Source organism: Magnolia sinica, chromosome 3, assembly GCF_029962835.1.
Source record: "Magnolia sinica isolate HGM2019 chromosome 3, MsV1, whole genome shotgun sequence".
Taxonomy (NCBI): domain Eukaryota; kingdom Viridiplantae; phylum Streptophyta; class Magnoliopsida; order Magnoliales; family Magnoliaceae; genus Magnolia; species Magnolia sinica.
In genome coordinates, this window is record NC_080575.1 from 28,158,966 (window position 1) to 28,184,796 (window position 25,831).

General features: G+C 41.9%; 1 protein-coding gene across 1 annotated transcript; it reads right to left on the reverse strand.

The window, feature by feature from the left end:
• Positions 1 to 1,739: 1,739 nt before the first annotated feature.
• Positions 1,740 to 24,371, reverse strand: LOC131239745 (probable inactive UDP-arabinopyranose mutase 2). Its single transcript, XM_058237595.1, has 3 exons — positions 24,145 to 24,371; positions 3,187 to 3,316; positions 1,740 to 2,957 (listed from the first exon to the last, which is right to left on the reverse strand). Exons 1-3 carry the CDS (start codon positions 24,253 to 24,255, stop codon positions 1,909 to 1,911), a joined length of 1,290 nt encoding a protein of 429 aa, XP_058093578.1. The 5' UTR covers positions 24,256 to 24,371; the 3' UTR covers positions 1,740 to 1,908.
• Positions 24,372 to 25,831: the final 1,460 nt, after the last annotated feature.

The following is a 25,831-nucleotide window of genomic DNA, read 5'->3' on the forward strand; positions in this document are numbered from 1 at the left end:
GTTTGTTCGGCACTCTCTCAATATCCACTATCCATCATGGGGGCCCAACCTATGATATGTGCTGTTAATTATGTTCAGCCCACTTTGGCCCTATCTTCAATGTGAACCATCGATCATGTGGGCCCTACCCTCAACGTGGACCATTCACCTTGCAAGGCCTACTTTTGATGTGGCCTATCCATCATGTGGGGCCTACCTTAGATTTGGGTCATTTATCATTAGGACTGACCTTTAATGTGAATTGTCCTCATGTGAGGCCAACCATGATATGGGTCATCATGTGGGGACCACCTTTAATATCCACCGCCCATCATGTAGAGCCTACCTCTGAGTGTGGGCCCCACCTTTAATGTGGGTCGTCCATCATCGACACCTTTGATGTGGATCATCCATGATGTGGGGCCCACCTCCAATATCCACCATCCATCATGTGGAGCCCACCTTTTATGTGGACTGTCCATCGTGTGGGTCATCCATTGTATAGGGCCCACCTTGGATGTGGGTCATTCATCATTAAGGGCCAACCTTTGATGAGACCATCCATTGTGCGGCCCACCTTGATGTTGGTCATCAATCATGTGGGGCTACCTTCAATGTTATTGTCCATCATGTGAGGCTACTTTTAATAGCCACCGCCCCTCATGTGGAGCCCACCTTTGATATGGACCGTCCATCATGTGGGCCCCACCTTCAATGTGGATCGTCCATCATGCTGCTTTGAATGTGGGCCATCATCATTAGGGGTCAACAATCCATTACGTGGGCTCACCTTGATGTGGGTAATCCATAATACTGTGCCCACCTTTGATGTGGACCGTCCATCATGTGGGGCGTCCTTTGATATGTGGAGCATACATCACATAGAAATAATTAGAAAAGCTAAAAGTTGAAAAGTACAAAATAAAAACTAATGGAGATAAGTAACTTTCATCTCACAAGTCACTTTAACAATGGTGCTTGCTAAATTTTTTTTTTTTTTTTCAAGTAACTTATTGCCCGGTGTGGCCCAAGTTACAACGAGGCCATTTTTGCATTTTCTGACATAATGAATATCAACCTTCACACCATGCCAGATTAACCTTTTAAACTCGGGGGGGGGGGGGGGGGGAGGAGGATTTGACAGCCTAATCCAACCCCTATTTAGACTTCCAAATAGCTGTGATGGTTTGGAGATTTCTGTATGACTAACAAAAACAGGAGTTGTTTACAGATAGGAAAATAGGAGGGATTTTTCTTTTCTTTTTGTGCCAAAAACTTCTTTCAATTTGTTTCATTTGATCTTTTGATCAAAAAATCAAAACTGACCCACTGATTATTTCTTTCAATTTTTATGATTAAATCAGAACTGACCTACTGATAGGCTGCCTCATCATCAATGGGCTCGTGATAAAAACTGCAGCAGCAGCAGCCATTGACAGTCTTCCTAACCATTCAAACCACTGACATTTGTGGACCATTAGTGTAAACCATCTCCTTAATCATTCAAAGTATCGACTTTTTATGGACCATTAGTATAAACCATTCACCAACAATCCAGAAAAAAAAAAAGAAGAAAAAAAATGGGGATGATGGATTCAATAGCCATCAAGTTCCAACCGGTGCATTTTTGGACTATGAGGTGGGACCCACCTCCGATTGAAAAGTTCAGATCACTTGCCAAAGTGCTTCAATCGAGAGATTTGGAGTAATCTGATACCAATTTTACTGGACGGAAATTGGATCCTGAACCTTCTTATCCATTTAAACCGAATACTAAAAACTGTTTTATTATTCGCTTCCCAGACAAAAATCCAGTCCATCCTCTTGCAGTTACTTTGATCCAAAATAACAGTAACAAAAAAACCAAACACAGAGGATTTGAAAGAAATAAAACGTCATGCCAGTAAGAAAACTAGAACCCAATCATACCTAAGAAGATCCAGACCCAGCAGCCTTCCAGAGCTGAACCCACTCCATCATGGCATTGGCAGCCCGCTCAAATATGGGATCTAACTGCCCCAGTTGCTCCTTCACCATCCCTGCCATCTCAAGCACACACTGCTCAGGCGTGACTGCTGTTCGTGGCAACCTTGCCGACTGGAAGAACGGCACCACATCCTCCATCAGCTTCACCCCCATCCACTCCCTCTTCAAGCTCTTCAAGGCCTCGTCTCCCTGCCCTTTCTCCCTCCACACGTACGGCAGCCCGCTCTTCACGCCCAGCCCCAAGTGATCACACACTACCTTTGCACACAAACCGCACCATATGTCTTCCAATGTTTCCCACCTCCGCTTCCCCTCCCCCGACAGCCGCAACCCTGGGAACATCGCAGGCCCCATCACGTCCCTATTGAATCCGATATTTATCCCGCTCATGGGCATCATTGCCCCAACTGGCACAGTCAGGACGGCATCCACATACCTGTGGTTCCGCTCCCTGGGCTTCACAATCTGGGTTGGCGCATCGAAGTCTGCCAAGTTGAGCCAGAGCCCACACGACAGGACGCATTCAACTCCATTACGCAGGCTGAATGGATACCCACGAACAAAATCTGTGCCTGCACGGTACGGGTCATAGAGTGTGTTGAAGAAGAATGGTGTTGCAGGAGTCCCGAGGTTCACGATGTGCTGGGCCACAGCATCTACCAACTGACCCTTGTCATCCCTCGCTGGGGTACAGTCATCGTCGACCGAGACAACATACTTCTTGCGGGAGACGAGATAGCCGAAGTATCGGCACGAGTAACCAGAGAAGCAGAGGGAAGCTGCACCAGAGCCTGTGACTCGGTCCATGTCAGACTTGGTGTATACATGATGGTCGAACCCTTGGGGGATTTGAAGGTCATCTTGGAGGTCAGGATCTTTGACGATTATTAGGTGGAATCGCGAAAAAACTGCTCGCCACTCCTCCATAAAGGTGGTGAGGTCAGGTCTAAGTGCTGCAATCACAATATCTACCTCGTCGTCCTTTACCGTTGGAGCCATTTTATCGTTTGAAGAGGAAAATCTATCTGAAAGGAAAGACCTAATTTTTATTTTTTTAAAAGGCTTTTTTGGGATCGTCAGAAAACACAAACAAACGTCCAGCGCCAATGACCGTTCTAAAGCTTCTCAGAGCACCCTGTAAACAGCAGTTTTGTAGGTAAGAATGCAGTGCAGCTGCTTAAACACCGGTTCTCTGAGATGAATGTTTCAATGAGCACTTACTTGTAGGGAGGACAGGAGAGATGATGAGTTTGATATTAAGGGAATCAATGAGGGAGAGGATTTTGTCGTCACCAGTAGCCATGAACAGCTTCAGAATCTTTTCCGTAAGCTTTCCTGCACTCAACGTTCTCTGCCCACCAACAGGAAAGAGCACAGTCAAGAGTTGTGTTGAAATTTTCAAAAGAGGCAAAGCAACATATCCTTCTAATAAAATTTTTGAAACAGAAATAGCCTAACACATTGCCTCCAGCTCGATAGTTGAGCTGGTTAGCGCATGCCCCACCTAGAGGAAGATCTGGGCTGAAGTTGAGCCACTGACAGTTTCAGCTCCCCCCCATGTAACAAATTTCTCCCTACAAGAGGCAGGGGATCCTACCACAATCGTGAAGATTTCTTTCTCGATCTTAATCGTCTGCTTGTTTGACCCCACCTTGCACTTTCCATTGCTCAAAATATCCTCTAATCTGATCAGACAGTTTTTGGGCTGTTGACTGTGGAGCTTTGCACTTTTTATTGCCCACTCAGATAGTTACAACTTGAGGTAGCCCGGTAGAGTAATTTATTAGTCATGAGCAATTCTAGGTCCACACTGCTAGGTGAAGAGCCTGAATTGATCAAGGTGGGCCCAGCAATCTGATAGGATGGTGATGCAACAAGATGTAGCGGATCATTCCTCGTTAAAATATACCACTAACGTTTATTGCACATGGACAGCACTTCCAAAATAGACAATCATCTAACCGGGTCAAAAGAAATTCATCATAGAAACAGGATAAATCAAGAAAGGAAAAGAAAAAAAAAAAACAATGAGGACACTTGCTCATTGGTGTATTGGTAAGACTGTTGTTGGTACATTCTAAATCCTCTTGTGCTCAAAATAATCTTCAAACGACCTTGCGAGAAACTTGTGTAATGAGTGAAGAAAAAACTGAAATGTGGTCACACATTACAGGAACACGAAAGAACCCTCTGTGTTTTTCTTCTTCTTCTTCTTTTTCTTCCTTTTTTCTTTTTTTGACAACAACACAACAGAGGAAGCAACCAAAGCCAACACAATGAGGGCAAGGGCCAGTGCTGAACAAAACCTCAAGGAAAAAAGCAAACAAAATGTTTAACCTCAACTCAAGGAGCCAAGAACAGGAAAAGCCATCAAAGCAAATGCCAGTTGAAAAGCATGTTGTCACCAGTCACATCTGCAGACTCTTCACACAATAGAACCCAAGCAATAAGGTTCCTTTTTATCATGGATACAACATCTTGACCCCGTACTCCCAAAATTCGCCCCTTTCTCCCATTCCAAAGGCCCTAGAAAGGGCATACGGAAAGAGCATTGATAGAACCTTCTTTTTAGCTCCAAATGGCCTACTGCTCCATTCTTGGAAGATAACAACCACCGGCCCACCACACCTTGACGCATCTCGAAGAACTACCAACACACATCTTTTCATGCTACAATGATTAGCTGATGGTTCCTTGGACTTGCAAATGAAGCATATATTGGGCAGTGCAAGCTTGAATAGGTCAAAGTTAAAAATGCTTAGCACTACTACAGTCTAACAGAAAGCAACCACCCTTAGGAGGAGCAGGTTTCCCTAGATAAAAGAATAAATAGATTGTAGGAAAGAACCCAAGTATCCTATAGCTGAATGCTAGACGCCGCGAAAAAAACCCCAAAAGAGAGAGAGAAAAAAAAAAAAAAAAACACGTAAGACTGTGAGAAAGCTCATGAATCCTCCCCTCGAATATCATTGAACTGTCTTTATTCCATAGGCCTAAGCCTTATTTATTCCTTGCAATCCACAATAAAATTTATGGAATCTAAAAATAGAATTCGTGGCTAGCCTTTTAAAAATAGGAAACTACCTAAATAAAAAAGCACTTAAATAACAAAATATTTCAATAAAAAAATCTAAGATTACTTCTTGCCTAATATAAAGATATGAAAGAAATGGAAATTCCCAATATAGAGATTTGAAAGAAAATGCAAGTAAAGATATTTCCTAATGTAGAGATTTGAAAGAAAATGAAAGTAGGGATGGGCTAAAAAGGGATAAGAGGGCCTCTTATTGTGCCCACGTGCGGAGTGTGCACGCGTGGGATGTGGGGCTATCGCATCAATTCCTCCTAGCTTGGAAAAACTCGGCTCCGTTGAGTTAATGGCAATGTACTCATAGAGCTCTAGGTTGAAACGCTTGAAATCATCAGCTGAAACCCACGGGCAATCGGATCCCGTTTGGCCCTTCCATTTGATAAGAAACTTACAATACCCCCCTTGGCCTATGAAAACTATCTAATCATCCGATCCAACACATCTTCAATAATTTCTTTGAGCTAGTGTGGTACTTCATGTATTTGGATAGCCAATTATTTCATGGTCTCATTTGCATGATGCCCAAGATAAACTATAAGGTCTTCCACATTAAAAATGGGGCTAATCTTCATTTTGGGTGGAAGCTTGATTAGGTATGCATTATCACCTAGCTTCTTCAAAATACAGTAAGGACCTGCCTTTTTAGAGAGGAGCTTTGCATAAGAGCCTGCTGGAAACCTCTCAAGCTTGAGCCGCACCATGACTCTCTCCTTCTTGAAATTGTGCAAAACGTCGTCGGACATCTACATGTCCCTTGTAATCAGTATTGCCAAAATCCTATGATTTACGACATACGATTTGAGTCAAATCTTAAGCAAAACGATTTGAATCCTACGATTTACAATTTAAATTATACTTGTTTTCTTCTATTTTAAGCTTTACTTGGCTTTCATTTTATGTTTTTAAATTGATGGGGGTTTAAGAATCATTTAGAGAAAACCTTTAAAAAAAAATAATCATTTAGAAAAGGTAAATTATTTTATTTTGTTCTTTATAAGAGATTAAATGATATATTTTCTTCAACATTAAATCAGAGGGTGTTTTTTTTTTTTCTACTGGTTTCTTACTTCAACTAGTCGAAACACCAAATTTATGTATGCCTTATCTCGAATGTTTTTATGGATGGTTACAATTATGTTAACTTATATGTATTATTATTATGAAATGATGGTCAGAAATCAAAAAATCTTTTTTCCATCGGTCTACATAATCAAATGCCGCTTTCCAATGTGATTCTACATTTAAGAAAGGTAACAAGAACATAAATTATTAAAGGATCCTTGTATGTTTTTTAAGAAAAAAAATCTTGAAAGGTAAATTTTTTTTATTTTTTTATTTTTAATTTTTAAAACAGAGAGAGAGAGAGAGAGAGAGAGAGAGAGAGAGAGAGAGAGAGAGAGAGAGAGAGAGAGAGAGAGGAGGAGGAGGAGGAGGAGGAGGAGAAGAAGAAGAAGAAGCAGAAGCAGAAGCAGAAGAAGAAGAAGAAGAAGAAGAAGAAGAAGAAGAAGAAGCAGAAGCAGAAGAAGCAGAATCCTTTAACACTATCATGACGTGGTATTACTTGGTGCATATTGATGGCAAAAGGATAATTGTTAAGCTTTTAATTTTTTTCTAATTTATTAATATTTTTCATATTTTAAAGAAAATCATTAAAAAAATCTTACAATTTACGATATGATTTGCAATTCAATATGTTTTAACCCCTATTACGATTTACGATACAATAACGACTTTGGCAACATTGCCTGTAATTTTCATCCCTAGGGGTGATCTTACACCTAACTTCCTTTTGTATATCCTTAACATGTTGTGCAAAAGCTTTGGCGTCCTAGCCCGATTGAGTTGCAATAAGAAGTGGGACTAAATCAATACGTTGTTGAGGTCGCATACCCGTCACAATTTCAAAAGGAGTCCCTTAATGCAGTTCACAAAACTATTATAAGCAAACTCAGCTTGTGGTAACACGATGTCCCATAAGTTGATATGATCGCCAACTAGACATCAAAGTAGATTCTCAACACTGCAGTTGATGACTTCAATCTACTCATCTGTTTGCGGATGATAAGCACTTGAGAACTTCAATTTATCTTCCATGTTTGAAACCTTGCCAGGACACAAGAAGGTTGTGGGCCGTATTAGGAATACACCAAGAAATGCTGAACTTCTGACAAAATTCGATCCAGATTTGGGAAATAAATGGACAATGCACCAGAAGATGGTCCACCGACTCCGCATCTTGCATACAACACAGGCAAATGTTGACTAGCTACATATCTCTCTTTCTGAGATTGTCAATAGTTAAGATTCTGTGGTGGTCCACTAACCACCCAAAGCAGATGAACTTGGGAGGCACCGGATATTTCCAAATGAAAGGAGAAGTTGGGACACAGGAGATCGAACTAGGGGAAAGAAAAGAGTACAAAGATTTGACTGTAAAAGAGCTGGACTTATCTATCCTCCAGATCAGCTTATCAGGATTGGATAACTGCGGCAGTGTTCTGGAAATGCAGTGTAGCAGGTCCGAAAGCTCAGAAATCTCGCTATCTCTGAGATTTCTAGAACATGTGATATCCCAAACTATATGAGAAGCCGAGATGGAATAGCAATCTGAGATGAATATATTCTTCACAGGGACCAGTCGGTAGATGTTAGGGAAGCGGGTCTTAAGGATTTCATCTCCTACCCATAGATCTTCCCAAAAGCGGATGGCGGATCCACGCCCTAGATCAAAACTAACATTGAGGATGACCGCCTGTTTGGATTTGAGAATTCCTTTCCACAGATAAGAGGCCCTGTAAGATGAAGAATCCTTGGTCCACCACCTACTCGGAGATGAGCCGTACTTTCCTTTGACAATCCGTGCCCAAAGAGCCTCTGGTTCTGCACCTAGCCTCCATGTCCATTTGCCGAGTAGCGCAAGGTTCATAATTCTCAGATTTTTTACATTGGCCCCTCCTTCATGGAACACCTTGCAGACTTCCTTCCATTCAAGGAGGTGAATATTACTCTGATTTTCCTTATCGAACCATAAGAGATCTCTCCTAATGGCGTCAATGGCTTTCGGCACGGAGGAAGGACATCTAAAAACAGACATGAAGTACAGAGGAAGGTTGGATAGAGCAACTTTGATGAGGGTTAGGCGACCTCCTATAGACAAATAACGGCATTTCCATCTTGCCAAATATTTCTGGAATTTGCACATAATTTTATCCCATAGCATTTTAGGAGGACTCATAGAAAGGGGAATGCCCACAAAAGATGTGGGTGATGAATCAGCAGTGCATCCAAGAGAGGTAGCCAGGCACTTAATCTCTTCTGATTACACATTTATCCCAAATAGCTTTGATTTCACCATGTTAATGTGAAGGCCAGAAACCGCCTCGAAACAATACAGAGCCATTTTAAGATTAGATATGTAGGTCGTGGAGGCTTCAGAGAATATGAGTGTGTCATCGGCAAATTGGATATGAGTGACGGGCTGGGAGAACCCTGGCATGACTAAGCCTCTCAAAATTCCTTCATCCCGACCTTTTTGCATCATTTTGGAAAGAGCTTCACCAATAACGAGGAAAAGCAACGGAGAGAGAGGATCACCCTGCCGCAGCCCTCTCGTGCTCTTGAAGAAGCCCTTCGAAGACCCATTCAGAAGGACTGAAAAGTAAGCTGAGCCAACACAGGCAGCAATCCACGATCTCCACTTCGTCCCGAAGCCCATTCGAAATAACATGTATTGGAGGAAGCCCCAATCAACAAGATCATACACCTTAGCAATGTCTAGTTTGCAGAAGATCCCATTCCGGCCTGACTTTTGACAAGAGTGGAGAACCTCGTTGGCAATTAGGGCGCAGTCCATGATCTGTCTTCCTTTAATGAAAGCATTTTGATGAGGCGAGATCAACTTCCCCATAACATTCGCCAGGCGAGAGGATAGCACTTTAGCGAGGATCTTATACAGGCTTCCGATCAAACTGATAGGTCTGAAGTCAGAAAAGGTACTAGCTCCCGCCACCTTAGGAATAAGGGAAATGAAGGAGGCACCTAACCTTTCGACAGCCTACCTCTTTTATGGAATTCCTGAATAAATAGAACCACGTCCTGGCCAACCACTTCCCAACGTGATTGGAAGAAGAGGATGGGAAAGCTGTCTGGACCTGAGGATTTGTCACCTCCCAGGGAGTCAACCGCCTTCTTGATCTCCTCGACTGATAATTCAGCTTCAAGGAGGTCCGCTTCAGCTGCCACTTGACTGTTAAAAGAAATATTATCGAGGCGCGGTCTGATCCGATCATCCGCAGAGAAGAGGGCTTTAAAATGGTTGATGGCGATGTCAGCTATTCTCTCTTTATCTTCGATCCACACATCTCTGTCCTTGATACTAACAATGGCCTTGGATTGGGCATGCATATTGGCTATGCTGTGAAAGTTTTTCATATTTTTGTCGCCCTCGGCAATCCACCTAGCTCTAGATTTGATTTTCCATGAAGCCTTGACTTGAAGAGCTCTAGCAGAAAGGGTCTGAATACTTTGAATATGCCTAGCCAATTCTTCATTCGAGAGGCCAACGTCTCCCTGATCATCGTCAATGCGTTGGAGTTCTGAAAGGAGCGCATCCGAATATGCTTCTTTCTTACTAATCTCCTCTTGGATCCACTCCTTAATCTTCATCTTAAGAAGTTTTAGTTTGCATAAGAGCCTATGGCCTGCGAAACCATCCACCTGGAAGCACACCCACCATTCTGAAATTTTCTCCCTGAAGCCTTCAACTCTAAGCCAGGAGGAGCTGAATCTAAAAGGTTTCGAACCCCAGTTGTCTTCTTCCATCATCAGCAGCAAAGGACAATGGTCTGAAGTCGTTCTGGGGAGCGCTATCTGAAGAATGGTAGGAAAGGCCTCGATCCACTCCAGAGAAACGAGGAACCTATCCAATCTAGATTGAATAGGGGATCTTTGACCGTCTGTCCAGGTGAATTTAGCCCCTAAAAGCGAAAGCTCAATGAGCTCTTGGGCTTGGATCCAGTCCGAAAATTGATTCATTGCTAGAGAAACCCTTCTTATACGGGAGTGTTCTTCAGCAAAACGAATGACGTTGAAATCCCCCACCACACAGTAGGGTCCTGCAAAGGAGAGTAGCACGGTTTAGCTCCTCCCAAACTTCAGATCTGCCAGAATCAGTAGAAGGGCCATAAATAGCGGTTAAGAGGCATTGAAAGTTAGAAGACGTATCTTTAAGAATAACTGACACTGAGAAGGATCCAATCGAATAAGATTGGAGACCCCATTAGGAAGATTTCCAAGCAACCAAAATACCCCCCGAGGACCCAGAGGCATCGAGTGCAACCCACTTCGCATCCGCTACCCTCCACAGAGTGGCGAGAAGGCTGTCTTTGAACACCGGCACCTTGGTCTCCTGGAGACATAAAATATCAGGATTCTTTCTACTAATGGAGGCTTTGATAAGGCTTCTTTTCTGCTTTGAGCCCACCCCCCTGACGTTCCAAGATATAATCTTCATTGGGCAACCGAACTTCCTCGATTACCCTGCCTCCTCTGCTTGGCTTTAGAGGCTGATTTGAGGCCTAGACTAGGATCTAACTGCTGGAGCTTGCGACTACTACACAATTTGGGATTGTGTTTCGCATGGGAGCGGGGCTCTGAGAGGGGTCTTCTCTAGATTCGATACACTGAAAAAGGGCAATATAATCTTCCATCTTGTCCCTAAAGGACAACCCGAGCTTCCTTCCCACATGCCCCATAGCTTCTCCGATCCACCGCTTGTTGTGGATCTTGCCTAAAAGATCATCTTTGTCTCCACCCTGGGACACGGCACCAACAGGCTGATGAAGGTGGTTATGAAGATCTGCACGTATCTGGAGGGGCTTTGTGACAATCACTTCGCCTGGGGAATCTTGGAAGAGGGTAATAGGGCCCATGTCGAAAAAGTCTGAAGAAGGGTTGTGATGAGAGGAAGGCAAAGACGGGTGGGACTGATAATCATAGCAGCGGGAGTGCGACAGTTCACTGCCTGAGAACTCTGCTTCAGAATCAGAATGCAAACTCTTGTTCCCGATCTGGAGGGGGAGGATCGGTGAAGTATTGAAAGACGTATAGGACTCATGACGTTGAGAGGGGGAAGGGGGGATAGGCGGCGTGATGACCAAAGAGAGACTGATTATGATAGATTGGGGCATTGGGTTCTAACAGATGAAGACGATCTGGGTTCAGACCCGAATCCGATAAAGGAGGCCCGCAAGCTATCGATTGATGGTGTACGTGTGAAAAGGATTGAGACAGATCGAGATAAGAGCGAGACACGTGCTGCTGAGGTGGGTTGACAGCAAGGGGCACATGTCGATGGGGATGGAGGGAGAGCAATCGAGAGACGAGCGACTTAAATCACCTGACACCAGTTGATGACGTGCCTGGTCCGGGGAGCAGCACGTATCAATCTCTGAGGAGAAGTCTGACGGATGAACATACGTCAAAAATACAGCCGCCGCAAGGGAGCCACGTGTCACTATCTCCTTCACCCGCAAGCGAGAGGGCGATTCTCAAAGATCTCCGTCAGCAGGAGGCGAGGATCGGGATTGGATGGAGCTGCCATGTGCCCTACGGATGGCTGGAATACGATCACCGTCCCCGATGGGAGCAGGTGCTGAGACAGGAGCTAGTGCAAGGGAGCCACGTGTCGTTATCTCCTTCTCCCATGAGCGAGAGGACAATTCTCAAAGATCTCCATTAGTAGGAGGCGAGGATCGGGATCGGATGGAGCTGCCACGTGTCGTACAGATGGCTGGGATACGATCACCGTCCCCGATGGGAGCAGGCGCTGAGACAGGAGCCAGAGAAGGTGGTCCGCTGGAGTATGGAGGAACAGTATGCGCCTTAGTCGTTGGTTCGTCCACCGGAGCTAGGGAAGGACCATCCCTTACGCGCCAGAGATCCCCCCACCGCGGATAAGCTTCGTCGGGGGCTTCTCTGACCAATGGTAAATCGAGTGTCCGGTCATCGACAATCACCCGGACATGGGGGGAAAAGTTGGGATCCCTTCTTCCTTTTAACCCTTAGCCTGATAACCGTCAATTCTTCCCCCAACTTCGTCTTATTATCCAACTCCAGGAAAGATCCAAAGCATGCCGTAACTGAAAGGAAGAATTCCTCCAACCAGAGTTCCATGGGGACGCCCCAGACCTGAATCCAAATATTTTCGTTGCCAAAAATGGAGAAATCCTCCCATGTCATGACTCTAGCTACAGGCCCCCCGAATGAAGGTAACTTGCTATTATCAACATCTCCGGATTAAGACCAGGGCAGACCTTCACCCACAGTTCATTATAGCCCACCGGCTTGATGTTGTAATTCCCTGGGTGAAATCCAGTGGTTTCAGCTATCCAGTTTTTCACCTGAGAGATGGAGGCCCCGCATTTACTGATAATAACTATAGAGTTGTTAAGTTCTTCTCTAGCCCTGATGAACGAGGTTTGGCTGACATGAATAATCCCCTCCACTTTCGAAGCTAGGGGGGTCTATTGTAATGTGTAGGAGTGGATGGTAGCATATTCACGGTAGGGTGGCTGGGTTGGGCTAGTTTCTAGTTAAGAAGGGCGTCTCTAAAGGAGATGCCTTTTGATCTCTCAGGTAGGGGTGGGATAGGATTAGGGCGATATACTTTGGTAGGTGCAGGGTTTGAAACTTTCCTCTGCTGGTCCAGACGACTGGGCCAAACCTCGCTCGTTGTACTAGCAATGGACGCCCTCCGAACTTCACCCCATGTAGCATTTCCACCGCCCTGGCTAGTTCTCACTCGGAAGACATTCTTACAAGAGCAAATCCTCTGTATGCGCCGCTGGAATGGTCTGTTGGCATCACGATGTCCATGATTGCTTCTGCACACCCGAACACCCTAGATATGTTTATAGGAAACCATCACTCCGGGTACCCACAAACAAAGAGGGTGGGGTATGCTTCCCTCCTAGTCGTTGATGCAAGAGGTGGACGTCGTCGAGAAACCTACTTCCATTCCTGGTTATCTAGATACTCCCCTGTTGCCTTCTCCTCTTCAAACGCTGGATAGGAGGCACCACTCTTAGAACCTTCGTCTCTATTAAATGGCCCCGATTCTTCCACGCCCGTGATCTTAGCACCATCTTCGGAGGAATCGCCCCACCACTGGGGGCGATCAAAATCTGACATTCAGCTTCCGCGTTCACCTTCCATTCACTCCTCCATTGAGTGATTCTGTCTTTTGCCATACATAATGGTTGAATGCTTTTCTGGGGAAGAAGAGTAGGGTGTTTGGATTCCTCCTTTTAGGAGGAATCTGTTTGATTCCGAATTCCGAGATCTTGCGTCTCTTCCTCTTCACTTACAAATACAATCATTTTGGGAACACCATGTAGACAAATCACCTCTTTGAAGAAAACATTGGCAATGTGTATATGGCGTCTGATGTCTTCTTCTAAGGAATGAAATGAGCCATCTTCAAGAACATGTCAACCACAACATAAATAGGGTCATAGACACATTTGAGTTTTAGACAATCTCAAGACTAAATCCATACTGATGTCTTCCCATAGAGCATTTGGCATAGGCAGTGGGGTATAAAGACTAATATTTTGCTGGCTACCTTCACCCAATTAGCACACTCGACATCGACGAACAATGATTCCGACATCTTTCTTCATATTCAGCCAATAGAAACAAACCTCAATCAGGGTTGTCGTTTTGTCGATACCAAAGTGACCATTGAGGCCCACCCAATGAAGCTCTCGTATAACAAGCTCTCACAAGGAACTTTTAGAAAGACAACCTCATATCATAGAATAAGTACCCATTGTGCAAGCTAAATTGTGGGTATTCGGTGCCTGAGCAGGCCATGAGTGTTGAAAATACCTTCCCAAAATTATCATCTACGGCATAATCTCTTTTAAGTTCTTCAAACCCAAAGACGAAAATTAATAAGGTAGAGACAATATATGTGCTTTTCAGCTGAGGTCGTCTGCTACCTTATTTTCGATGTCGGTGCAATGATTTAGGTTGAATGTGAACTCTTGAATATAAGCACTCCACTTAGCATGCCTTGCGCTCAACTTCTTGATCAATTGACTTGTGTGGCCATCTGGTTACATTAATTCCAACCTCCTTCGAAAAGAACTCATACTCGAGTTTAAATCGGTGGTCTTGTTTTCTTTTGAAGATCATCGTTTGTAGCACGTCTTCTTCGGCTTCATTCACAGTTAACGATGGAGACCTACAAACCTAACAGGTAACTTGTGCATACTACAATGTTGAAACATGCACCATCTTTTCTTTCTTTCTTTCTTTCTTTCTTCTTTTTTAGTTTTGTCCTCCATGTTCTAAATGTTGATTGTGGCCCCCTTCATCACAGTCGACTTCCGATCTGCGTACCCTGAATGACATTGAGATGGTATTATTGTGTTGAACTCTATAGTGTTTGCTATTATAATTGTGGCATTGTCCATCTCTTTGACCATTGGATCATCCATAATTGTTAAACCTTCAGTCTCTTCAATTGGGTCATCCATCGGCTGATCTTTTGGTCTAACTTGAACTTCCTCCAATCTAGCCATTGATCCATCCTCATCCATGTATCCATCGAGCAATCTAAAGGGGGATTCCTCTTGGGTTGTCACACTATCTACAACCATGTCATTCCTATGAAGTTCAGATAAAATAGATTGAAACCCATAATGCTTTTCTTATTCAATCAAGGGCTCAAAGCAAGTTCTCACCACCTCTTTGAGTACCTTGAATTCTTTTGTAATATCTTCCTTGAATGCTCCAATCTCTTCCTTAACTTCTTGCAAGTTCTCTTCACATGTCTCTTGAACGTTCTTGGCCATCATTTATATTTCCGTGCAATGGGATGCTTTTGAGTAGCTGACATGTGGTTATCGTTGTTCTTTACATCTAGAGGGCCATTAAAAGGAATCTTTAGAAGACCCATACGAAGGATGGATGAGACTCAGGGTGATAGGGGTGATGATCATGGCAGTCAAAATGAACTGGATAAGAATAAAGCAATAAATATGGACGAATGGGAGAGTTTGGATTGGGATAATTATATGAGGCGTATGAACATCTTTTTATCCACATCTCTAAACAAGAACATGGGCTGAAATATAGGCTTGGATTCTAGATCTAAGGTTATGAGGGTTATTGGGTTTTTGGTAAGCAAAAGAGAAAGGGCAAGGGAAGTGATAGAGTTGGAACAGGATTAGAATTTGGTAGGGTTGGGAAAGAATATGAAAGGCTTTTCTTTTCTTTTCTTTTCTTTTCTTTTTTCTTTTTTTACTTCGTATGATTAGGGTTCGAAGGGTTTTGAAAAAAAGAAGAAGGAAATATATGGTTTAGTGTTTGGTGATTTGGGAAGAAAAGGAAAAGAAAAAGGAAAGAAATGGAAGATGAAAGGTTAAGGGGAAAGATGATAGGTAGGATTGAGATGAGGAAATTACCTTCTTTTAATTTCCAAAGAGCAGAACTTGCTCTGATACTAATTAATGCAAACCATGAAAGGGGAAGCAAACAGATCAATGAAAAGAAGAAGGAGATTGTGGGAAAGAACCCAACGATCCTCTAACCAAATGCTGGAGACCGCAAAAAAAATCCTGAAAGAGAAAAGAATGTAAGACTGTGACCAAGCTCAATGGTCCTCTAGATATGAAAGAAAAAGAAATTCTTAATGTAGATATTTGAAAGAAAAGAAAAGTAAAGATATTTTCTAATGCAAAGATTTGAAAGAAAAGAAAAGTAGAGATATCTCCTAATGTAGAGATTTGAAAGAAAAGAAAAGTAGAGATGTGCTAAAAAGGGAAAGTGGGCATTTTCTTGTGCCCATGTGCGGAGCATCCACATGTGGGATGTGGGGCGACTGCATCACATAATCTTCTTCCTTCCCATCTATAATGATTTGGACCTTCAAAAGCCTCTCTAGAGATATTGAATTCCTCGATTTCCTCATCTTTCAAATTTCACCTAAAATTGACACTCCATACAATCCCTCGTAAGAATTCATTTCATAGCAATCTATAACCCTCAGTATTCTAGTAGAGGATGCTTTATAAAGCCTTAGAAACAAAAATTCGGACATAGAATCACTACACTATACATCCTCCCAAAATCTCACCCCATGTACGTCACTAAGCATATAACAAACTTATGGAAATGAAATCAAGGCAATTGAGACTTGGCGTCTCACAATCCCCCTAAGTATATATCTAACTCTAAATTCAACATCCTCAAAGGTGCAACCTTTCCTCATCTTCTTAATCTCATTAGGGGTCATTTAAGAGTGTGTACTTTGTGGTAATTGGTGTGAATCGGCGGTAAATTGGTAATTGGTGCATTTGGTAGAGTATTTGATGTGAATTGGAATCCAATTCACATTCAGATCAAATATACCAAAAGAAATCACAGCAAAACCATGTGATTCCATTTCACATAAATTTTGATTACCACCGACTCGCAAGTCAAGAGTTCTCTCTCACTCTCTCTCCACTAGGGGTGTACATCGAGTCAAACCGAGTCAAGCCAGCCTCAGCTCAACTCGGCTCAACCACTACCTGACCTCAGCTCGAACTTGGCTCGGCTCGGTCCTCGAGCCTGACTAGATAGCTCGGCTCGGTTCGGTCAACAGCTCGGGCCGGTTCAAGCCGAGTTCGCCATTGCAGCATTTTCACAAACACCTTAACTGTACCTTTAAAATCTCACTGTATTTGAGACAACAACAATGGTTTTACAGGTATTTTATCAAACACCTTCTAAGCAACATAAAAATCAAGGAAAAAAGGGTGTTTGTTTCATATACATACCTTCCTTGCCACCAACTACACTTCTTTGAGGCATTTCATCAAACACTTGGTGAGCAACATTAATATCAAAGTAACCAAGTCACCGAACTGGTTCGATCTGAGTTCGATTCGAGCTGGGTTCAACCCGAATTGAGTCAAGCTGGGGCCAGCTCAAACTCATTTTCGAGCTCAAAAAATCAGCTCTAACTCAGCTTTGAACCAAGTCGAATCGAGCTTTTTCGAGTCGAGTTGAGTGAGCTAATCGAGCTAGCTCGGTTCTTGTACACCTCTACTCTCCACGAATGCATTCCAAATGCAGGCAGCTAAACACATTCACATGGATTCATTGGATTCAGTCTAGGGGTGCAATATCCTTTATGACAGGAAACAACTCATCAACAACCATTTTGCATTATCCAAGGGTGTTGGCAAGAACCAAGAGTGTTGATATCTCTCTTAAATCACCAAAAACTGTACATAGTTCTAAAATTTCTTCCAAAAAAATAAAAAAAATAAAAAAAATCCAACAAGATCTGGCTATGATATGTCATGGTTTGATCTCACCACAACCACTGTAATAATGGAATGTTGCCTAACACGAATTCAAGAAGGCATCATTAAGCACACATACAAGTGAAACAAAATGCCCCTTAACAAAATTGGTCGAATGCTGCTATCTACCTGATTTAAATTACAAAGAGAATAAAACATCTTGCATAGAATTAAGAAAGGCCGACACTGTAGAAAAATCTAATGCAGTTGTAGAAAATCAATATAAACAACATCATGTATAGCTCTAGAAATCCCAAAAGGAACTAAAAAGATAATGCAGGGGCATTTTCACACTGGGCTCGAGTGGGGTCGCCTGTTGGATGCAGGGGCACACTCGGGGTGGGTGACCCATGCGATTTGGGGTCCACGGGGGAGGTCTCGTGTTCGAGACTCCTTACCAGGGGTGAGTAATGCACATTTCACACCAAGCTCGAGTGGAGTAGCCCGTGGGATGCGGGGACATACTTGGGGTGGATGGCCCATATGATTTGGGGCTCACGAAGGGGGTTTGGCCGAGGTCCTAACCCATGAGATATGGGGCCTGGGCTATGGGATAAAGGGATTAATTCGCCATACTCTAACAGTTCGAGCTTTTAGAGCAAGTGGTTAATTGTCCTGCATCAAATTGGTATCAGAGCGGGAGGTCTCATGTTCGAGACTCCTCACCGGGGGTGATTAATGCAGGGGCATTTTCACACTGGGCTCGAGTGGGGTCGCCTGTTGGATGCAGGGGCACACTCGGGGTGGGTGACCCATGCGATTTGGGGTCCACGGGGGAGGTCTCGTGTTCGAGACTCCTTACCAGGGGTGAGTAATGTGCATTTCACACCGGGCTCGAGTGGAGTAGCCCGTGGGATGCGGGGACATACTCCGGGTGGGCGGCTCATGTGATTTGGGGCTCACGAAGGGGGTTTGGCTGAGGTCCTAACCCATGAGATATGGGGCCTGGGCTATGGGATAAAGGGATTAATTCGTCATACTCTAACAGTTCGAGCTTTTAGAGCAAGTGGTTAATTGTCCTGCATCAAAAGAGCTAAAAATCTTACCTAGATGGACCTTGTCTAAGCCCATCAAAAACATCAAACATGCATACATATCAAGATCCATTAGTCAGAAGCATGAAGCACGTGTCCTACTACCCTAAGGCCTATTTGATAAGTGGGAAAAGAATGGAACACAAAAAGCCAAAATTTATTTAATGATTATTTCCATCGATACCATTGAGAACATATTCTGTTTTTAGGGGTATGTTTGTTTTCCAAGAAGAAACCTCTGATTTGTTAGACAACAATCACCTTGAAACTTGTGCTAGAGAATTGCAATTGTGGAAAAACTAATGATTACTTCAAAAATTCCACAGTTTTCTTTGCAATCAAACATGAGAAAGGAAAGTAGTTTCTTTTCCTTTCCTTTCCTACTTGTCAAACAGGAGAAGGAAAAAAATGTGTTCTTCTTTTATTTTAGTAGTACTGTAAATTATGCAAATAAATGGAAACATTAAAAAAGAAGAAGCAGTAACTCATTTCCACCATTTGGTGTAATATTAAGTGGGATACATATTGCATTTTTCCATTCGTTGTCATGGATTGACCATGTCTCAAGATGCCGCTGATTAGATAAACATGGCCACCAAATTGTTTGGAAGACTTTACTTCTTTTACGTACCCATCAATTGCTTAGGATCCTTTAATCTAAGTAATTTCAAAGCCATAGGGAATCCATGTTAGGCCTTGCTAAACTCATTGTTCTGTAGGAAAAAACTAGAATGCTAGTTATACTATAATTAATGAATACAAAATCATTAGGAATTCTAATGTGCTTGTCAAAATTTCAATGACTGGCTGCCTACCTAACGCCAATCAATCTCCTTTGTCTGGACAGGGGACCCTACCAGTCACCAATAAGTCTGGAAATATAAAAGTGTGGAATAAAATACAACTCAATGCACAACAAGTGTTAATACAATTAAACCCTTATTGAAAGCATTCACTTACCAAGTACAAAACATAGTTCTAAAACTCGATGGGTCGACTTGAAACTTGGCCGAGTCAACTTAGTGAGATTTTGAGCCAGTCTCATGGAAACTCGTTGCTTGGCATGACCTGGTCGGGTTTTGACAAGAGTCGTCAAGTCAGCTCAACAACACAGCATGACTCGACTGATTCATTGGCCCAGTCACTAGCGCTTTGTCTTAAAATTCAATAAAATGCTTGATGTGCAGATCGAGGAGGTGACCTCATCTTCAAACAAAGATGTTTAACACCACATTGCAATGCGCACTTGTGCTTGGTTTTGGGCATTCTGATTACTTTATCTTGTCCAACGATTTTAAATGCATTAAATAATGGAAATTTAATTATTAAAATATCAAGTCGAGTTGGTTAATTAGCCCAAGTTGTGTGCAGCCTACGTTGCACACTAATTAGCATACGCTATAGACTATGTAGCTTACACTATAAGTTATTTTTATTAAACATTAAAAATAATTAATGTTTTCAATGATTTCTTAAATTTTTCTTTTTTCTTTTTTTAAAAAAGTTAATAGTTTGAATGATTTCAGTAAAATAATATAAGTAACGGCATAAAATTAGTTCCAAGGCTATTTCTTTATCTTTATATTTAATCATTGGCTATATGTCCTATTATTTTAGGATGCGTCTGATTGCACCAAAGTTATCCCAACAGCTTCTATTCACGCTCAGGATAGCTTGCTTGGGCTGTATTTATTTCTCGCTTTTGTGAGCTTCTATAAAGTTTTTGTTACCTTTCAAAAATAAAAAATAATGCACCAAATATCTTGAAACATCATGATATTTTGCACCAAATCACACTCACTAATAATGAAATTTCATGATATTTAGTGCAACCAAGCACAACCTTAATTAAAAATCTAGAAGCATCATGTAGCTTATGCTACATACTACATAACTTACACTTCATGCTTCTGAGGGCTGGATGGTACACTACACGCTATTTGCCTTTTTTTTTTTTTGAAAGGTGAAAATATATTAACAAAAGAAAGAAAACAGAAACAAAAAACCCCACAGAAGAGCCCCACGATAAGGCCTACCCAGAACTATTTTCCATTTAGAATGCTAATATGGACTTGTGTTAACCCGAGTTGCCTAAATGTTGGGGGGTTCCATGTGTTTAATACTTATAAAGTTGTGAGAATTCAAGTCCAAATGAGGTTAAATTCGTGGGAATGTGTTTAAAATTGTGGCAATATGAGCTTAAATTTGTGTGATATATTTTCTACTTTTTACAGATTTTATGATTTATAATTCTTAATTATCTCCTTGGTTTCAGTCTTGTGACTTGTCTCGTCCATCTTTGGACAGTCATGCTAGTTTCACTAGCACATACCAGTTCCAAACCGCAATTTCAGACCGGAAAAGTCGCATTCAGAAACCTTTATTTTGATCTGTGCAGGTGCGTTTGCTTCGTCAAATGTAGTGATCTGAGCATCAAATTGTCATTGATTCAACAACCAAATTTAAATTTCTTCAAAGAAGTTGAGTGGACCATAAACAATTCTTGGTTTCACGGTTTCACCTGATTTTGGCTATAATTCAGTCTCAACTTCTGCATCTATGTTGGATTCAAAAGAAGAGCTACAATTTTTTGGAAAATATCTAAAAATTGGGTGAAAGTACTGTTTCATTCCATGGCCATCAGTTTGAGCAGAATATGATATACTCCAGTTACGGTGAGTAAAAAATGAATTATATTATGCCGAAAACTATTGAACAAATTCAAGTAGACTTGCATCAACCATATCATCAGCATCATCATCTTAGCCTTCTACCAGCAATACAGGGTTGGCTTTTGAATGGGGCATTGGCTGGCAAAAGTTTTACATTGGTGGCTCACCGGACATAAACCTTCCTCTTTTACTCAGCCATTGGAACTGACGATGGCAAAGGCTCACAGGTCACAAATTTGCACCTTGAACATCTAACAAAATTACAATCTACAATTTCCTTGCTTTCTCGGGACATTAAAAACATAAAATGGAAAAATGACACCGTTCAACAAGGGGAAGGAAAACATAGAATGATGACAATGAAAACGATGGCAATGAAGAAATCTAGTACATGGATGACTCAAGGGTTGGCCCCACATCAATCATATAAATCACGACAATGCACTGTAACCCAACCTAAGGTGTGTACATTTCAGGAAACATCAAATTCATAAAATACACAAAATATAAGAAAAAGATTAAAAACTGTCCAACCAATTTAACTCTATCTACATTAAGCTTGTGCTATTAGAGGTTTGGTAATCTCACCTGTGTGTAAGCCCAGAGCCCATAAATACATCCCAATGTGCCAACGTGGCACACGTGTGGAACATTCGAGCATCCATCTAACAAACGCAAGATGGAGGCTGGTTGACTCATCAGCTAGGTGTTCTGTATCCGTTACAATACGCCCGTAAAGGTCGATACGTATAGGCAACGACTATGACCGTTAAACGGGGTAGTTGGTTTTATGGGACCGTATCGACCGTTACGGGCATAACGACTGTCACCCCCGCAACGGTCGAAAAATGGCCATTTAAATCCATACCCACCCACCCCCCCTTTTTATTTTTTTAATTCCAAAAACTCTATTGGATCATTTTACAATAGATTTCAACCACTCTTATTATAGTTTTTAATATTAAAATCGTAGATATAAGTAATTTGAGCGAATAGAAGCTCCGATGACCTCTTTTTTTCAAAAAATTGAAAAAGTAGTATTTATGCCTTTTTTTTTCTTATTTCTAGTTTTAATGCTTGATTGTGATGTGTAAACATTAGATACATATAATCATGTTCACAGATTCACTAGATAGCCCAATACAACACTCTCACCAAAAAGTGGACCATTACACTACCATAAACATGTTCAAAATTTAAAAATAAAAATAAAAAAATGAATACATATTTGGAATATTTACATTATTATTGATTTTCTAAATATTTTTTCAGAATTTTACGGGCAAAAGAAAATTTTCAACTGTTACGATGGTCATAACAGTTGTTACGCCCCTGTATTGGCCATTACAACCGATACCCGTATCGGTAATGGACCTAATGGTGGTGACCGTTACGGCCACCGTTACCGATACATAATACGCCTATGCTACAGTGTATCAGTCCACTTGTTATGTACGCTATCACCTACCTGATGAGTGGGCAGGCCTTGAATTTTGGGCCATGGAATCTAGATTGTGGGCCCCACAATGGATGATACAGATGTCCCACGCATGCGCCACATTGGCACTTGTGAAAGTGTGTCTGGGAGCTGCACTATACGCACGTAGGATTAGCAAAACCCATAAAATGAATGTACATTTTCGAAATCAATAAAATTCTTTCTTACAAAACTTTAGATAATAATATTATCATCATTATTACAAAAGGTAGCCACTATTTACACGCATCCTCTAGTACTACATTAGTACAAGCATAGCAGAGTAGTAAGAAAAGGTGCCTCTATCAATTAGAGTGGGCTTAGATATCATTTTCCTGGAAAAAAATAAAAAATAAAAAATCTACATTATCTACATGTTTTTTCAGATTCTTTACAAGACTATCCCAAGTGTTTCTCCTATCTTGATAGGCTACCATGTCCTTGGTCCTAAAACATTTCTATGACTAAGGTCAACCTCAAATTCAGATTTCTATCTTTCTCTAACAACAATAATAGATAATCAAATCTATAGAGGAGGGAGACTATAATCAAACAAAAAACCCATCGCAAAAAGCTGCATTTGGTTGCACCAATTTCATTATTAATCAGACTAATTTGGTTTAAAAATTAAATTATATTTCATGAAACTTGGTGCAATAAAACACAACCTAAACCAAGTAATTTGAGATTCATCTACATCAATGTGCAAATAATTTTCCTTTGAGAAAACCAACAGCTGCCCATTCTGATGAATTACATGATATGCGACCCAAGTCTTTCAATAGTGCATAGATGGCATTCCAGCTATTATAAGTGGAGGCCATGGATAGGTAATCCAAACCGTCGGTCTGATGATTCCTACCACTGATAGATCATGCCACGATATCTCCCAGATTTTAAGATCCCAGAGATCAATCTGGGACTTTTTCCAGCTAAAATTTGGACAATTGTTGCATTTCTCTTCTTAACCATCCATCTGCAGTCCACAAATCAAAATGTCAAGAAAGCGCTATGGACGAGATTTTTGGGGCATAGTTCATCCATGATGGGACAAAACAGAACAATGGCCAAGATTCCCAAGCCACGGGCCCCACTTGCCAGAAGTAAAAACCCGCACGCACTGTGCAAACATGTGAGCCACACACCACATAATTCAGAGAGATTGAGGTCACTCAGATACCTATATACTACAAATCATTGTAGAATAAGCTTATCCTACAAGGGTTGCGTGTCTGGCACCCCAAAAAAAGATCAGGCCGATCCAACCATCACGTGAGCAACCACGTGAATTTTGAGGTTTTCTACGGTGCGGCCCACCTAATTTTGGGGGCATCTCATCATCATGGTGGTGCTAACTTAATGCACAGGTTGTAGAGAAGAGAGAGACGGAGAGAGAGAGAGAGAGAGAGAGAGAGAGAGAGAGAGAGAGAGAGAGAGATGCAAAAGGCATGAAAATGAGCGAAATCGACAAACCCACCCTACTACTGGGATGAATCAAGGCATGAGAATGAGAGAGAGAGAGAGAGAGAGAGAGAGAGAGAGAGACCTGAAAGAGCTGGAGGAGAATGGGTTGGGGAATGGCAGAGAGATCGGAGATGTAAGCAATGTGGAGAAGAGCCGAGTCAATGGTTAGGGAAAGCAGCGACGGAGGTTTCATTAACTCTCTCCTCTCTCCCTCTCTCTCTCTCTCTCTCCCTCTCTCCTCTCCTCTCCCGTACGTGTGCCTTTTCCTCACATGAATGACACAACTGCCCCGACGCGGATTTCCTGCTTCCGCAGGAAGTTCCTGCGCTGAGACGCTAGGTGGGGCCCACCGAGATGTTCGTGAGAAATCCACCCCGTCCATCCGTTTTTAGAGATCTTTTTAGGGCAAGCAACGGAAAATTAGGTGAATCCAAAACTCAAGTGGGCCGCACAGGAGGTAACAGTGGGGAATCAGTGACCACCGTTGAAACATTTTTAGCTATAAAAGTTTGCTAAGTTTTTCTTTTTTTCAACTCATCCCAGTGGGAATGACCTCATAAACGGTTTGGATGGCATATAAACATCAAGATGGAGCCCAGGAAGGTTTCAACGGTAGGAAACTATTTTCCCAGTTTTCTCTCTCGTATCACCCACTTGAGTTTTGGATCCGCCTAATTTTCCGCCTCATGTCCTAAGATGAGATCTAAAAACGGATGAACGGTGTGGATTTATCCCAAACATCACGTTGTGCCCCACTCAGCATCACAGTGCAGGATCTCCCTCCTCGTCCAAACACCCCATACCAAAATGCGCTGCAATCACACTCCTGTATTAGTCGACTACCATCTTGAAAATGGTGGTGATCACCCTTCCACCGTCCATATCGTTTTCTTGCACGAACAATCTAAACCGTCCGAATTTCTAACCCAATTATGGATGGACCGTACCCTAATTTTAAATTGAGAAAATGACATTTACGGACCATCTTTGCATTCCTGTTTATCATCCATTAAATAGCGATCAACTGTATGGTTCAGATTGCTCGATCATCTTGGTTCATTGGGACCGCAATTTGGACGGTGGATGACTTTGGTTGAATTTTCGCTGTAAAGAGGATGAGTCGCAATTATTTCTAAAATGGTGGTGAACTGTCGGCTGCCGATGTCCCTGGAAAAAAAAATTCAAGTGCTTTGACTTTATGCATGGACACTTCTAATTTGTATACTTGCCATGAAGTAAATTAAAACAGTCCATCCAAATAGTGGGCCCTGGCTTTGATTGGTAGACGTTTTAATGGATGGTTGGATTATTCAACGGGTTTGCGTTGATTAGTGGTCAGTATTATTTGACCAGTCTTATCTTGGGCTCATGATGGATAGCGAGTCGGTGCCGGTAACACGCACATCACACACGTGAGAACTGATCTCCTCGTGCGGTTTTATCAGAACCCAGCATGCGGCTCCAGCTTTTCCTGTGGCTCGTAATTTAGGGTAACACCTCTAAACTTCTGAGTGTTATTGTGTCTGATAAAGTTCATTTCATTATTAACGATTTCCTTATAAAATGATAAATTAGAAGACACCAGGTCTTTGGTATATAAAGGTGGATTATTCTCTACAATAAATGTATAAAAGTCGGATTCAAAATTAGTCTCGAATCTAAGTCTTTTACTTCTTTTAAATTTTAAAAGTTCTTATATTTTGTCATTCTCTGCATTAATTCTTATAATTGAATCTGTTTTTTTCTTCTTTGTTTTTTCTACTTAAAAA

Bases quoted from the DNA above. Each gene is read 5' to 3' on its own strand.
- LOC131239745 (XM_058237595.1), bottom strand. From the start codon at position 24,255: ATGAAACCTCCGTCGCTGCTTTCCCTAACCATTGACTCGGCTCTTCTC. The intron at 3,317-24,144 runs GTCTCTCTCTCT...GTTGGTGGGCAG, and splicing joins TTCTCCTCCAGCTCTTTCAG to AGAACGTTGAGTGCAGGAAA. The intron at 2,958-3,186 runs GTAAGTGCTCAT...ATAAAATGGCTC, and splicing joins CTCTCCTGTCCTCCCTACAA to CAACGGTAAAGGACGACGAG.